The sequence below is a fragment of the Penicillium subrubescens genome (assembly GCF_028828155.1).
Source record: "Penicillium subrubescens strain IBT 31985 chromosome Unknown utg000005l_segment0_segment0, whole genome shotgun sequence".
NCBI lineage: Eukaryota > Fungi > Ascomycota > Eurotiomycetes > Eurotiales > Aspergillaceae > Penicillium > Penicillium subrubescens.
Window position 1 is genome coordinate 5,049,190 of NW_026643155.1, and position 14,477 is coordinate 5,063,666.

The window sequence follows — 14,477 nt, forward strand, 5'->3', positions numbered from 1 at the left end:
TCAAAGCCGAAGCTACTCTATCATTCTGACTCAAAGTCATAATGGACCCCAATCTTGCAATAGTCCACGGCCCCAAAGAGCCCGCCTTGTGGACGAAAACACTCGGGAATTTTATTGATGAGCAAGCCGCTTCGTTCGGCGAGCGACCCTGTGTCATATTTCCATGGCAATCCGTACGACTGTCATATGGCCAACTGGCCGATCGCAGCAAGGTGCTTGCCAAAGCCATGCTTGAGATGGGTCTTCGGCATGGAGACTGCGTTGGAATCATGGCTGGCAATTGCTATCAATACATCGAGGTTTTTCTTGGGGGTGCTAGGATTGGGTGTCCTGCTGTTGTATTGAACAATACATATACACCCAGTGAGCTTCAGAATGCCACGAGCAGGAGTGGTAAGTTTGTTGAGAATATGGCCTCATGTTTGTGCTGACAGTTTCGAAGCCTGCAAGCTTGTTTTTATCGCGTCAACGATTGGTAGCCGGGATTTGTCTGGCCATATCAAAGCCCTGGTCGGCAGTTCTTCACAAAAATCCATGCTACCGGAGCTGCGGCGAGTGGTCTACCTTGGAAATGGTGCTCTCGAGCAAGGTGGTGTTGAGATGCAGTCCTATAGCACATTCACCTCCAACGGACATTCCGTCTTTATGAATGATCGTGTCCTCAAGCGAGCGGAGAATGGGGTCACTCCAGAAGATGTTCTCAACTTACAATTCACTTCTGGTATTAGCCCCTATCCTTCAATTGAGCGAGATGAATTTACTAATCTTTCTCTCCAGGTACCACCGGTTCTCCCAAAGCGGCCATGTTGACGTCTAAGTGAGTGACCAGAACCCCTTCAGACTAGAGTTACAGCTAACGCCACTAGCAACCTGCTAAACGATGCTCGCTTCGTGGGCGATGCTATGGCACTCACTCCGGAAGACGTGATATGCTGCCCACCACCTCTGTTCCACTGCTTCGGCCTGGTCCTCGGATTCCTCGCATCATTCACCCATGGAAGTTCCATTGTCTTTCCATCAGACTTCTTCGATGTAAAGCGCGTCGTCGACGCTATCGTCGATGAAGATGCTACAGTCCTTCTAGGTGTTCCAACAATGTATGTCTCTGAACTAGAAGTCATGGCGAAAACCGGCCAACGACCACGCCGACTACGCACCGGGTTAGCCTCTGGATCAGCCGTATCACAAGGTCTGATGAATGAGTTGCGGGCCAAGATGGGTGTGGAGAAAATGCTGATTGCGTATGGAATGACTGAAACAAGTCCTGTTACGTTTATTACTTCGCTGGAGGATTCGGATGAGAAGGGGACTACGACTGTGGGGAGAGTCATTCCGCATACGGCGGCGAAGGTTATCGGAAAGGATGGAAGGGTTTTGCGAAGGGGTGAGAGGGGGGAACTTTGCACAAGTGGGTTTGCGTTGCAGAAGGGGTATTTGGGTAATGAGGCGAAGACAAGGGAAGTGATGAGGAGGGATGAAGATGGGGTGTTGTGGATGCACACTGGAGATGAGGCGTTGTTGGATAAGGATGGGTACGCGCAGATTACGGGTCGGATTAAGGATATTATTATTCGGGGTAAGACTTCCCTGGCTCCTTTCTTGGCTGCCACATCAGACGTGCTAATCAAGTTTTACAGGAGGGGAGAATATCTTCCCACGAGAAATTGAGGAACGCATTATGCTGCACCCCGCAATTAGTGAAGCAAGCGTTGTGGGTATCAAAGATGAGCGATACGGTGAAGTTGTGGGATGTTTCCTGAAAGGGGTCGAAAGAGCTTCTAGAGTCTCGGACTTAGAGGTGAAACAATGGGTCGGGCAACAGATGGGCCGTCATAAGACGCCGCAGTACATATTTTGGATTGGCGATGCTGGAGTTGGAGATGACTTTCCCAAGACAGGAAGTGGAAAGCACCAGAAGCACATTCTCCGGGATATTGGGAACAAGTTGATTGGGCTTGGTAGAGTCAAGGCAAAGCTATAGATCTATAGACTAAATTCAATCCAATGTTGTTCCAATTCTGTTGAAACAGCTCAACTTGCAAATTCTACGTAGAATTAAGGTGTATAGCTAATCTGATGAATTCATCATTATGTCTAGGTGTTGAAGCAAAATTGACACCAGGAAAGAGTTGCACCAGATCAACTGTCTGCCCTTCCAATCCTCTCCTCCATTTCCCGAAGAGTCGCCCCCAAACTGGGGCGGCCAAACTGGGGCGGAATTCCAACTTCCCCGGAGAATCACTACGGAGAATCACTAAGCTCTAAGCACTAAACACTACACTACTAAGCATCGGTCCGGCATCCGAGGGCCCCGTAAGCTTACCACCAAGTGGAGCGACTGCCATATGCGGGGGCGCCCTTCGGTCCGGGGCTCGGATTTCCGGAAACCAACCAACTAGCCCCCACCAAAGTACTCCCGGAGATGCCGAGGCTTAGAACAAGCTAGTAAAAGACAGAACTCGAGACTCAGCCAGCGAGTCCCATGCAAAGACACGCTGCTTACCCGCTATAGCAGTCTGAATAGCCATACTACCGTCATAATCACCACCATGACAATTCAAACGCCCCAAGTCCGAATCGTGGAAGTAGGACCCCGGGATGGCCTGCAAAATATCCGCGAAAAAGTACCCACGCCAACGAAGTTGGCGCTCATTCAACGTCTTCGTGATGCCGGATTACGCACGATCGAACTTACATCGGTCGTCTCGCCGCGTGCGATTCCACAATTGGCGGATTGTCGTGACGTACTCGGAAATTCGTCTGTGAAAGCACTTCTCCAGCATGATCAGGCGGGTCTGCGGTTTCCGGTGCTTGTGCCGAATGTCAAGGGTTTGGAAATTGCGACACAATATGGTGTGAAGGAAATTGCTGTTTTTATCAGTGCCACGGAGGGGTTTAGTAAAGCGAATATCAATTGCTCGGTCGAGCAGGGGATTACGAGGGCTAGGGAAGTTGCTGGGTTGGCGAGAAAGGCTGGTGTTGTTGTGAGAGGGTGAGTTAATGTTTCCGCAAACTGATTGATATCAGCTTTTTCGACGGCTGCAACTGTTTTAGCTGACCACCACAGATATGTATCTTGTATCTTTGCCGACCCATACGATGGTCCCACTCCTGAAGCTGCCGTTTTGCACTGTGTTACATCCCTGCTAGACGCAGGCTGCTATGAAGTCAGTCTCGGGGATACCCTGGGCGTTGGATCACCCGCAAACGTGCGCAGTCTTATCCAATACCTGACAAGCCACGGAATTCCCATGGAAAAGCTGGCTGGCCACTTCCATGATACATACGGGCAAGCCGTAGCCAATATCTGGGAGGCATACAGCTGCGGAATGCGAGTATTCGACAGTAGCGTCAGTGGACTAGGCGGCTGTCCCTTCGCGCCAGGTGCAAAGGGTAACGTCGCCTCTGAAGACTTGGTGTACATGTTCCAGAACGCTGGAATCAGCACAGGCGTGGATCTAGCCAAGCTAGTCCAGACAGGTGAATGGATATCCCAGCAACTCTCCCAGTCCAACTCTAGTCGAGCCGGGAAAGCTCTGTCCATCAAGTCGCAGCCCAAGAAGAACTCATCACCCACAAACATCAAATCTCCCAATTCTAGCGCCAAAAACACACCATTCCTAGAATGGACCCTGATCTCCTCCCCTGAAGGCCTGCACATTCACCGCAACGGCTCAAACCTCAAAATAACCCTCAACCGCCCCAAAAACGGCAACACCCTGACATCCACCATGCTCACAACCCTAACCGAAACAATTCAAACCGCCAACTCCGACTCCCTCACAACCCGCATAATCATAACCGCCACCGGCCGCTTCTTCTGTACAGGAATGGATCTCGGCAAGGGAACTTCACCCGTCGCACAAGGTGGTTCCGCATCAGACACACAATTCAACCGCCTCACAGCGCTCTTCGAAGCCATCGATACTTCGCCCAAGGTTACCATTGCGGCCATGAATGGGCCCGCATTTGGTGGGGGTGTCGGTCTTGCGTTTGCGTGTGACATACGTCTTTGTACGTCCACTGCAGGATGTACACTCAGTGAAGTTAAATTGGGACTTGCTCCGGCGACTATTTCGAAGTATGTCGTGAGGGAGTGGGGTGTTTCGTTTGCGAGGGAGGCGATGTTATCTGCTAGGAGTATTGGGGCGGAGGAGTTGGCTGCGAGGGGGTTGGTCAGTGGCGTGGGGGAGTTAGAAGGGTTGTTGGATGCGTTGTTGATTAGGTTGAAGGGTTGTTCGCCGGGAGGGTCAAGGATGTCGAAGGAGTTGGTTAAGTTGGCGTGGGTGCATGGGGGGCGGGAAGGTCAGGTTAGTGGGATTAAGGGGGTCTTTGATGAGATGATGAGGGCGGATGGGGAGGGAGCGGTTGGATTGAAAGAGTTTCAGGCGGGGAGGAAGATGGATTGGGATGCTTTTGTCCTTGGGCAGGGTCAGGCGAAGGCGAAATTGTAGATAACTCCGGCGTATAACGTAGCGTGGTTACACGTTTGGCTGGCACGGTTATTAAATCTCGTGCCATCTCTCTAACCACGCTCAGTTTTTCAACTCCGGCGTGTTTAGAAATCCTTGGTTATTTTAACAAAATATGAGCAATAAATATCGTTTTTCACCCCTGCCGAAACAGGGCGCACCCCTTGATGCCTGATTATGCCCGCCTTCCTGAAAATATACCAAGCAGTTTACTACGGGCTTAGCAGATTTCCCAAACAAATAAAAGTTCAGGCATAAATCGGGCAATAAGAGGTGCACGCCATCTTGGCTGGGTGTCAAAAGGTAACGAAGGAAAAGTGGAACCACAAGCCGCTGTTCCCCGACTGCGTGACTTCATGCGGAGATATGAGACTTTTAAAAGCATCGTATTTCAGGGAGAAGAGTATGAAATTATGGCCTACTGTACACTTGAAGCCACTCTGGGGGATATTCGAGACAAGGCCAGCTAGGTTCGTCAAGCTTGAAGCCAAACAGTGTAAAAAAAGAAGTCCAACTACCGACAAAAAAAGCCACGTCTGGCAAAGACAAATCCGACGTAGTATATAAAAATGACAAACAAGAAATATTCGGTTATGAAAGAACTCATAAAGGAGTTTACAGGAGGATCAGACCGGCACCGAACAGGGAGGACACAATAGTAACCAGGCTGACAGCAATGGGAGCCATGCTGATGGTGAAGGGCTTGACCAGGCCAGCAGCGGCACCAGAAGAGGTAGCACCCGAGCTGCCAGAAGAAGAGCTGCTCGAGCCGGAGCCAGAGCCAGAAGTAGCAACGGAAGTGGACTGGGTGCCCGCATTCTGAGAACCCTTGCCGTCGAAACCATCACCCTTGCCAGCACCATTCTTCAGGTACTTCTGGGCAGGGACAGGGATGGCAGGCAGAGCATCAGACGCATCAACGTCCCAGTTAGGAGCGTTCTTAACCGGGCATGGGTTGGAGCCACCGGTCTTGTTGTAGTTACCGTCGCCAGAGGGGTTGGAGGTCTTCTCAAAGGCAGTCTTGAGGGCATCGTAGTCCGCCAAGGTCTTGATATCGTTGTCATTGATCTCAACGAGCCCGTAATTGCTGCTCTCCTGCGAGTATTCATAGACCAATCCTCCGGAATAGACGCCAGTCATCTTAGTATCGTAAAGGGCACTGACTTCTTCGAACTTGCGGGTGTTGGTGTTGCAGCCGTACTCGGATAGGAAGAGCGGGAGGCCGTAACCAGTGAAATTCTTCACCTTCTGGTCCCAGCCAGATGTAGTGAAGGAAGAGGGATCACACCAGGAGTAATCGTTGAAAGCGAAGAAGTCGGAGCGCTCATCATCGGTACCACAGTTCATGTACTCGGCCATCTCGAGACGGTTGGTGTTAATATCAGCAGCAGAGTAACCAACGGGGACCTTGCGGAGCTTCTGCTCGCTTAGGTAAGAGCGAATATCACGAGTGACAGCCTTGACATAGGGGGCGGCCTTGGAAGAAGGACCGTCATTGATGACCTCGTTACCGGAGAAAAAGGCCAGGGTGTTGTCGTAGCGAGCGAACTTGTCGACGGTCGCAAAGATGTACTGGAGATAGACATCATTGTACGAGGGAGCGGGATCAGCACGGTTGAGAGAGTACTTGGGGGTGTTGACATCGAGCACCAAGTAGATACCGGCCGCGGCAAGGGCGTTCATGCACTCATCGTGGTCGGCAGAGTTGTCCACAGAGTAGACACGAATGGTGTTGAGGCCGAGTTCCTGGAACTTCTTGATATCACGCTTGCAGGTCTCGGCGTTGCCAATGGGGTCGCTCAGCTTGGAGGAGCCACCGGGCTGGTAGTCGACACCACGGATGTAGAAACGTTTGTCACCCTGGAAGAAAGCATTGCCTTTGACGGTGATGGGAGTGACGCTGCTGGCCCGCTTAGCCGCAGTTGTGGTAGATGAGGGAGCAGCCAGGACGGATTGAGCTCCCAAGGCGAGGGCAGCCGCCAAAGAAGCAACGGTTGCCTTCATGATGATGGTTGTGATGGTGGTTGAATAGGTGTAAACCGAGGGTGTATCGGTTTAATGGATCGACTTATGGGTAGGTAGTTGTTGATAATGTGTTAAATGCTGTCAACGAGTGTCTAAATGAGGGACAAGAAAAATATTAAAAGCGAATGGCGTCAAAAAAAGACGAAGAACGAGTGTGAGGAAAGAAGGCTGGTTGAGGAACGTAGGGATGGAAGAAGGGGGGAGGGGAGACAGTCCCAGCTTATACTTTCCCTCCAACTACAAACAATAATAATAATAATAATAATCGGCAGGTAAGAAAGTCCCTGAATCCCTGAAATGCCTAGACCAGAATCCCTGGCAAATCCCCTGTCCTGAAGACCTCTCCACTGGCCCTGATCGGCCGGTGGCGTTGTTGGTGGAGCTCCTTTCAGAACGGCAAGGATGGTCCACGGCCCAGTTGGTGTGTATTGAATGAATGATGATGATTGGCACTGCAGATGGCCAGGACTGGTTCCATGATGAGGTGCTTGAAAGCCTTTTACTCCGAATGGTCGATCCTCCTGGATATTACAGTATTGCAGTATCTGCCTATATTCCGGCGGTAAGGGGAGGGGTCTTTGCTGTAAGCCTTGACTGACTCTGTTTGACGCCGGATGGCTTTAACTGGGCCATTGATGATGCTCTGGATGGGTCCACGAAGCCCGGTGGAGCCTATTTGGGTTGACTAGTGGGGGATGGTTTGACCCTGAATCCCAATCATTTATCACACACTGGTAACATTTCCAAGACCCGCCAATACTTCCGAGGCCCTTGGCCGTTGAATCTTTGGGTCGGGGCTTCTGATGTTTCTAGTATTTATAGCGCTTCTATTCCGTTTTTTGGACTTCAGTGTACTTTCTAGGCACATTTGGCGGCTTGTGATTGTGCCGCTCCCATGTCCATGAACCTTCCTATTATTATTAACATTATTATAATGTACTCAGGACTATTTGTTCCCGATCTCCGCACGGTGTACATCATATCCATGGATAGGTCTGAGCCCTTGAAACAACCGTGGTTCCCCTGAAGGCTGCATTGAAGTCTTCACACTATACATACTACCAATAGAAGAGGATTGAATTTTAAACTGGAACCTTTCTTTTCAAATATTTCAATCAACCTACAACCTATTTTCTTGAAAAACGGATAGCAAAATTGGTTGCCCAAAGGAAATCTCATAATTCTTTAATCACTACTTGGCGATGACGCACTCTTCCTTCTCGGCAGTGGAGCAGCCTCGCTACTGATCGGCTTGTCAAATTTCAAATGACCAGGCATTATTATTGCGATCTCTGAAACAACTCATAGCAAATATCTCTCGATGGATATACCTCCAGACAAATACAAGGCTACGAGCACTGCTTCTTCACACCAATTGTGTAGAGTACATCTATATTTAATTCGGCGACAAGTGACGCTTTCGTGTTCAAGACTCGGCGCCCAGACCCTCATCTATCTCAAGTCACACCCATCCAATCCCACTTCCCCATCTCCTCGCTTCAACACCCGTGGACCCGTGGGCGTGGCTGTCGAACTGGTTCTCGATCCATCGATAACCCCTGCTCCACCACCAATCCAATCGCCCAGTCTCACCTACAGAGTACATATTGCTACATATTGCTGCACTCATTATTGCACAATAATGCCACAGGTGTTTAACTGAACTCGGGAAGATTGCTGTGTGCACTTTCCTCATGAGAACATATCTAGGCTTCTCATTCGCCTACAGGCCCGCTCTGCGCTATTCATAGGAACAGTTTATTGGCCACCGAGCGTAGCATTCTTAGGCAGCACTTTAATACTCGCGCAGTCGTGGGTAGAAATAGAAAATTTAAGACTCCCAGACACTGTCGCAACAAACAGTATTTAATTCAATCACTCATAGCCAAAAATTGATCCAATTCCCAAGCAATAACAAGTGCATCATATTCAAACAGGAGTCCGGAATACCTGCTACAACAAAATCCCGACCGAGTAAACTTCTTCACGCGGCGTCGCGAATCCCGGCAACTTTCTCCTTGCGACGGCCCAGCACAGCCTTCATATCGCCCCACAGACCACCCATAATGCTCCGCAATGCCCCCATACTTTCCACCTGGAATGCGAGTTAGCGTGTGATTGATGAGTCCCCGAGATTGACACGGAACACAGAGTATGGAGGTTGGCGATACATATTCACTTACCACTGGGTAAACAACGCAAATCATCACACTCGTCCAGATCCAAATGAACGAGACTACCACCCAGCCTGTGAAGAAGGGCTTGCTGTATATGTAGCTGGTGCCAAATAGTGTGAATGGCACCAGGATGACAGCCCCAAAGAAGAAGATCGTGTTGGCGACCACGGCAATACGCGTGCCTTTCCGGGCGAGCTCAGGGTCCATAGGCTCGATGGTGCTGGACTCGAGGTAGTCGACTAATTCGTTCCTGAAGGCAGGCAGTGACTGTGATTTCAACATATCGTCCGAGACTGGCTTCGCGACCTTCTCGTTCTCTTTCTCCGCGGTCGGAGGTGTCTGTTCTGGGCCGAGCGTCGGAGGCTCGATGCTCGCTGCAATACCAGTGATCGCATTCAGATCAGGAGATTCATGCTTCTTGGGAAATGCATAGCTCAATACCACAGCCATGATGAATCCGCCCCCGAAGGAGGCGATGTTCCCAGCAAGAGCATTAGTCGTATCTCCAGTGCTGGCGACACTAATCGACCCATTGCGCTTCCACGCTGTAATGAACCAGACGATGACACCGCATAAAAGGCCTATCCATGGCGCGCCAATAGCTGCAACAGTTGACATGGGCTTCCATAGGAGGATCATCCCGACAGGCAGAGCAGCACCGCCGACGATCACGCCTAGCACGGTCAACACCCAAGTCAAACTGATACCGACCGCATTGAGAACACAGCAGAATGCTGCAAGGACCAGTGCGTATACTACAATCGCCCAATGGCTTACCCTGACCAGATCAGTCGAGATTGTGTTTGGGCGAAAGTATGTCTTATACACGTCAAAGGTTAACAGTGACGAGACCGCAATTAGCTCTGCAGATGTCGAGCTAGTCACGGCCATGAACAACAGGATCAGCATCAATACCGCGCCACCTTTTCCAAGAAGTGCAATGGCTGTTGCTGGTGCAGACAGCCCTGCGCCAACTTGTTCGGCTGACAGTGGGTTTGGGTATGTAGGGAAACGCGGGTCACCAGTGAGAGCTGCGCAACCAAGGCCCATGACTGTCGCAAATCCAAACGGAATGCCTAATTCGTGATCAACTAAGAGAGCCTTCTTATAATCAGAGGGTACAGATGAACTCACCATACCACGCAATCCCACCGAGGATATAAGCCTTCACCGAGGTCTCCGGCTTCGAAGCAATCGCCCGCTGCCAATACGCCTGATCGAGCCAGACAGTAGTGAACCCGGCGACGAACAAATCAAATGCAAAGATCAACCCTCCCACCGAGCGAAACGCCAAATAAGAGCCATCAGTATTCCGCTCGATCGGCATCTTCCGCGAGGCCTCTTGCAGGAGATCATACAACCTGCCCGGGCTACCAACGAGATCACTCGTAGCAGTGATTAAAAAGCCAAAAACCAAAATCGCAATAAAAAGAATCACCGTGTGCGTATAATCCGCGATAAAAGTCGACCGCAATCCACCAGCAATCACATACGCCGCTACAACAGCAGGAATAAGGAACGTCGCCGCGTAGACATTCATCCCAGTCAACGCCTCGACGACCTGTGCACCGCCGAGGACCAGACACGCGCCGACAAGCATGTTAGTCGCCAGACCGTAGTACAGGTATGTTAGGTGTGCGATCTTCCCATGGCGCGCGAGTACGATCTCGGGCATTGTATGGGCCCCCGGCGCATTTGTTTTGATTTTGATTGCGATCAGTCCGAAGAGGAGGATTTGGAGGGTGCCCATGGCTGCATACCACATTGGTCCGCAGACACCGTATTCGTATGCGAAGGTTGAGCTTGTTAGGAGTGTGGCGGACCATGTCCAGGATGATACAATACCGGCACTGATGAGGCCTGGTTTGACGGATCGAGAGGCTGTGTTGAATTCTTCGGCGTGGTGGGTTGAGAATCGGGTGTATCGGTTTTGCAGCCAGGTTAGACTGAGCATGAATAGGGCGAATATGCCGCCGATCCCGATTACGATGCCATAGCCGACGCTTGCAGGGAGGACGCGGAGTTCGTTGCCCATGGCTAGGATTGATCTTGTGTGTGGGATATATATCTGTGGCAAACTACCCACGGCATGTGTCCATGCACTATCCTGAATTATTCTTCTTTATATATCTGCAAGACATCCTTGTTCAGTCTCCAATTGCACATTGCCTTGATCATCGTTGCATAGATAAGAAATCGTGAAGATGGGGTATAGTATCCTCGTCCCGCAACAGTTATACCTACCCCAACTTCTCCGTTGGGGTAGTCGATAAGGCTCGCTATATTTCATCCAGTGAACATCCTGCACGCGTTGGGATAATCAAGTCTACGCTGGTGATAAGAGACATGAATCCAAACTACCCCAAAATGAAGCCTTGCGTTGGGGTTGGGTAAAATACTTTATCCAGATGTACCTAATCCGCTTGATATTTGCGGAATAGTTCTTTCTATCATGTAGTAGACCACCTCGGTCAAACTCCGGGCTTGGAGCTATGTACATCATGAGAGCACCGATTAGATGCCTGGACCTTTCAAATAGTTATGGAGGCCAGATATCCAAGGTAGAAGGTGATTGGGCTAAACGGTTCAATCTAAATGCTTATCGGGGTGTCTCTGGCGGTGGCTACTATTTGGTGAATGGCTAAATACCCAGAGTATGATATTGGCAGTCAGAAATATGGAAAAAAGACTAAGTACTGGGCTCCTACAATCTTTGCCTCCTTTTTATCATTTTAATATAACTTTCTTCTTGATACTTTGCTGTGTTAATTCTAATTAAGGCATTTTTGAAGTTGTTGGAAGGTATAGAGGGGGGGGGGGGGACGGGGACTGTTTATTATGTGCAGCACCGGAATGGCACTGGGTGATGTTTTTTGGTGTCCTGGATCGGCGACGCAGTAACAGGGCGAAGAATATAGGGAACAAGAAGGCTGAAGGTTCGATTCATGGAAGAGGGAATCATATTTAATTTTGGATCTGACGTTTGAAGTATGGCGACTGGCTCCACTTAGCTCCCTGATCAACGTGCCAAAGAGAAAAGCCTCAATTGCCAGACTCGTCTGCCCCTGGTCTGACATTTGACAGGCTCGTTGTCGCAGATCTCGACAACGATGACCTTCCATGCACCTTTGTTGTGATTCTCCATCTACCCAAGAGAGGTTGCGTCCGCATAATTGTCCACCTGCGTGACCAGGCTTCGATGCACCACCCAGTGGGTAACTTTCCCAACTACTGAGATTTGTTGGCTCGGATTGGCGGTTTTACCTCAAGGGAAGACTTTAACACCACGCTCCCTTCTTCTTACTCGGAGTGTCGCTTCCCCAACTTATCAGTGCCATGTACCCAGTCAAGAAATCCAATTGACCCATAATTAAGATTGAACTTCTCATGGTGAAGGTCGTGCATCTTCGCCTTATTCCGGAAGAAATCGTACCCGCTGTGTACGGTCGCCGTATTAAACAACTCCCAAGCAAGGTATGCCCAGAAGGTTAGCACGTGGCTATGGAGCAGCTGCGGTGGCAGCGAGATTGGTAGCGCATTCGCGAAGATCTGTTCGATGGGATGCGCGAATTGCGCTGCTAGCGCGATGGGCGCAGTAAACTTGTGGTGCTTCTTGTGGATGCGTCGGTAGAGATAGGGGATATGAAGGAGTCGGTGGCTGTAGTAGAACATGGCTTCTCGGAGGAGCAGACTGAGCGCGAAGTCGCGTACGAATTCAAAGACCGATGGTAGCTCTGTGGTGACACGGTAGGCTGATCCCGATCCAGCTTTACTGGTAAGATAAATGAGGCTGAGGTGTAGCACTGAAGAGAGGATCTGGTTCTGAGTGACCACGACGAAACAGCGTATGATGTCGCTGCGAGTTGGCTGTTTTGGGGCCGGTTGGATTTTGTGCCGCTGGCTGAAGGTGGGCGCAATCACATCTAGGAAGAGATAGACGATCGACGGCAGCCAGAATGTGAAGACTTGAACGAGTAATGTCCCCACGAACTCGATTCGTTGCTCGGAGTAGGTTTCCACAATGTCAGTCCAGAAGGCCGAGGCTTGTTCAAGTAGCGGGCTGCCATAGTCGCTGAGGGCCTCCATAACTTCTGGCAGATGAGGGCTGTTCGCACTGCGAGCTCAGACAGCATCCAATTTGCAGCAGTCAAGATGCAAAAGTGGATCAGGGCGCCTTCTTCAATGTCTTGAAGGTCATCAGGGTCTGGCGTGAAACCTCGGTCGCCTCCCCGCAATGTTCTTTCCCGCGTCCCCGCAATGGCTTGACCGTCGCTAGCCATGGCCCCAATTGATCGGTGGATCTCGGCTATGCCCAGGGTCTGCCATGTGATGGTCATCCATGTTCGGTCATTGTTAACATACCATCGATGGGTTTGTAGTCTCAATTATATCTCAATTGACCCATTTGGCTCTTAAGGGAGTTCGGTCAAGAAATTGAGTGTTCGTCGTCATCGAACGAGGTAGACAGAGCAGTGGGTGATTCACTGCAAAGCTTCACAGCCCTGGACAAGTTAGCGATTTCAATATTATGCACCTGGACTTGTGCTATATCATAGCAATCAGCTTCCTCTGGGTGCTTTCTACTTGGAAGCTCGAGAATGCGAAATATATAAGATAATGCGAAAAAATTTAGCAAAAGGTCAGAGTTTCGAGATGATTGCCGTAAACGGCCCGGAAACGGCCCGATCAGGCGCGCTATCACAAAATCGCGACAACCTCTCCAGAGTCCAAACAACCTTCCTCGAACAGTTTTCCCTGACCAAGTCCGCACTCACTGGAAACGCTTTCATCAAAGCTGAGTACGACTCAAGGTATGCCACCCTCTGTCCTGGTGCAATTTAGCCTACAGCACCTGTTCTAGAGCCTCACTAACCCACGCCAAGATGAACTACATCGAATACGGCATCAGCCGTATCTTCGCCAACGCCAAGGGCCGCGACGCACGCCTTTTCACCAAGGGCCCTGCATTCGCGCAAAATTCCCGACCAACCCTCACCCTTGACTGCATCGAAGTTGGTCCGTCCGGATCACAAATGCACATCGACCTATCCGCCGAAGGCATCGGCCGCTTCCCAACTCTGAGCTGGAATGCGGCAACCGGGGATGTCAAGGAGTACCTACTCATCAGCGAGGACCCGGATGCTCCTCTGCCCTCTCCTATCATCCATGGCATTTACTACGGTATCCCTGCTAGTGTGACGGGTGTGACTGATGTGGATTTTGAAATTGCCGAGGGCGAGTACAAGCTTCAGGGTGGGTTTAAGTATGGCAAGAATCGACGGGGGACTGTTTATATCCCGCCTCGTCCGTTGTTGGGTCATGGTCCGCATCGGTACTTTTTTACTCTTGTCGCGCTCAGCCAGCCTGTTGATACGGCTAAGTTGAGCCCCCTGCCGACGGTTGAGGAGATGGCCAAGGAGATTGAGGGAAAGGTGTTGAGTTGGGGTGAATGGATTGGCGTTTATGAGCGTAAGTGGGAGTGAAGTGGGGAAGACACAGAACTGTGAATCCATGAAGCCAGTATCACTGCGCGTTTAACCCAGGGGAGGTGGCCATGCAAAGATCTTATGTTTCCGGTGCTGTTGCTGCACGTTGTTGCTATGATTATACCCAAGCTTAATATGGAGACGATGCACCTTTTGTTACATTTCCCTGGGATTTCATTCAAAGGAGTACACTAGAAATCATTAGTTCTGCGGTATGAGGTTCATGCTTGTCATGTTGCCTGCCCAATGGTAAAGAGATCCTGTAAACCATACATAGAGGCACTACGGATGTCTAAATAAGGGGGCAGACTGTGATA

At 50.3% G+C, this 14,477-nt stretch overlaps 6 protein-coding genes across 6 annotated transcripts; 3 read left to right on the forward strand and 3 right to left on the reverse strand.

The window, feature by feature from the left end:
- Positions 1-41: 41 nt before the first annotated feature.
- N7473_008359 (acetyl-CoA synthetase-like protein) lies at positions 42-1,981 on the forward strand (the record flags this gene model as incomplete). The annotated part of the gene is made up of 5 exons (XM_057154299.1): positions 42-393; positions 443-721; positions 778-817; positions 867-1,576; positions 1,638-1,981. The coding sequence occupies 5 exons, from the start codon at positions 42-44 to the stop codon at positions 1,979-1,981; spliced, it is 1,725 nt and encodes a 574-aa protein (XP_057008637.1).
- A 568-nt stretch (positions 1,982-2,549) lies between these two features.
- On the forward strand, positions 2,550-4,454 carry N7473_008360 (aldolase; the record flags this gene model as incomplete). Its single annotated transcript, XM_057154300.1, has 2 exons — positions 2,550-2,992; positions 3,068-4,454. The coding sequence occupies 2 exons, from the start codon at positions 2,550-2,552 to the stop codon at positions 4,452-4,454; spliced, it is 1,830 nt and encodes a 609-aa protein (XP_057008638.1).
- Positions 4,455-5,087: 633 nt separating this feature from the next.
- On the reverse strand, positions 5,088-6,476 carry gel1 (1,3-beta-glucanosyltransferase gel1; the record flags this gene model as incomplete). The annotated part of the gene is made up of 1 exon (XM_057154301.1): positions 5,088-6,476. The coding sequence occupies one exon, from the start codon at positions 6,474-6,476 to the stop codon at positions 5,088-5,090; it is 1,389 nt and encodes a 462-aa protein (XP_057008639.1).
- Positions 6,477-8,481: 2,005 nt separating this feature from the next.
- Positions 8,482-10,709, reverse strand: N7473_008362 (sodium:solute symporter family protein; the record flags this gene model as incomplete). Its single annotated transcript, XM_057154302.1, has 3 exons — positions 8,482-8,592; positions 8,681-9,750; positions 9,809-10,709. The coding sequence occupies 3 exons, from the start codon at positions 10,707-10,709 to the stop codon at positions 8,482-8,484; spliced, it is 2,082 nt and encodes a 693-aa protein (XP_057008640.1).
- Positions 10,710-11,974: 1,265 nt separating this feature from the next.
- Positions 11,975-12,760, reverse strand: N7473_008363 (sterol desaturase family protein; the record flags this gene model as incomplete). Its single annotated transcript, XM_057154303.1, has 1 exon — positions 11,975-12,760. The coding sequence occupies one exon, from the start codon at positions 12,758-12,760 to the stop codon at positions 11,975-11,977; it is 786 nt and encodes a 261-aa protein (XP_057008641.1).
- A 797-nt stretch (positions 12,761-13,557) lies between these two features.
- Positions 13,558-14,157, forward strand: N7473_008364 (YbhB/YbcL family Raf kinase inhibitor-like protein; the record flags this gene model as incomplete). Its single annotated transcript, XM_057154304.1, has 1 exon — positions 13,558-14,157. One exon carries the CDS (start codon positions 13,558-13,560, stop codon positions 14,155-14,157), a length of 600 nt encoding a protein of 199 aa, XP_057008642.1.
- Between the last annotated feature and the right edge of the window lie 320 nt (positions 14,158-14,477).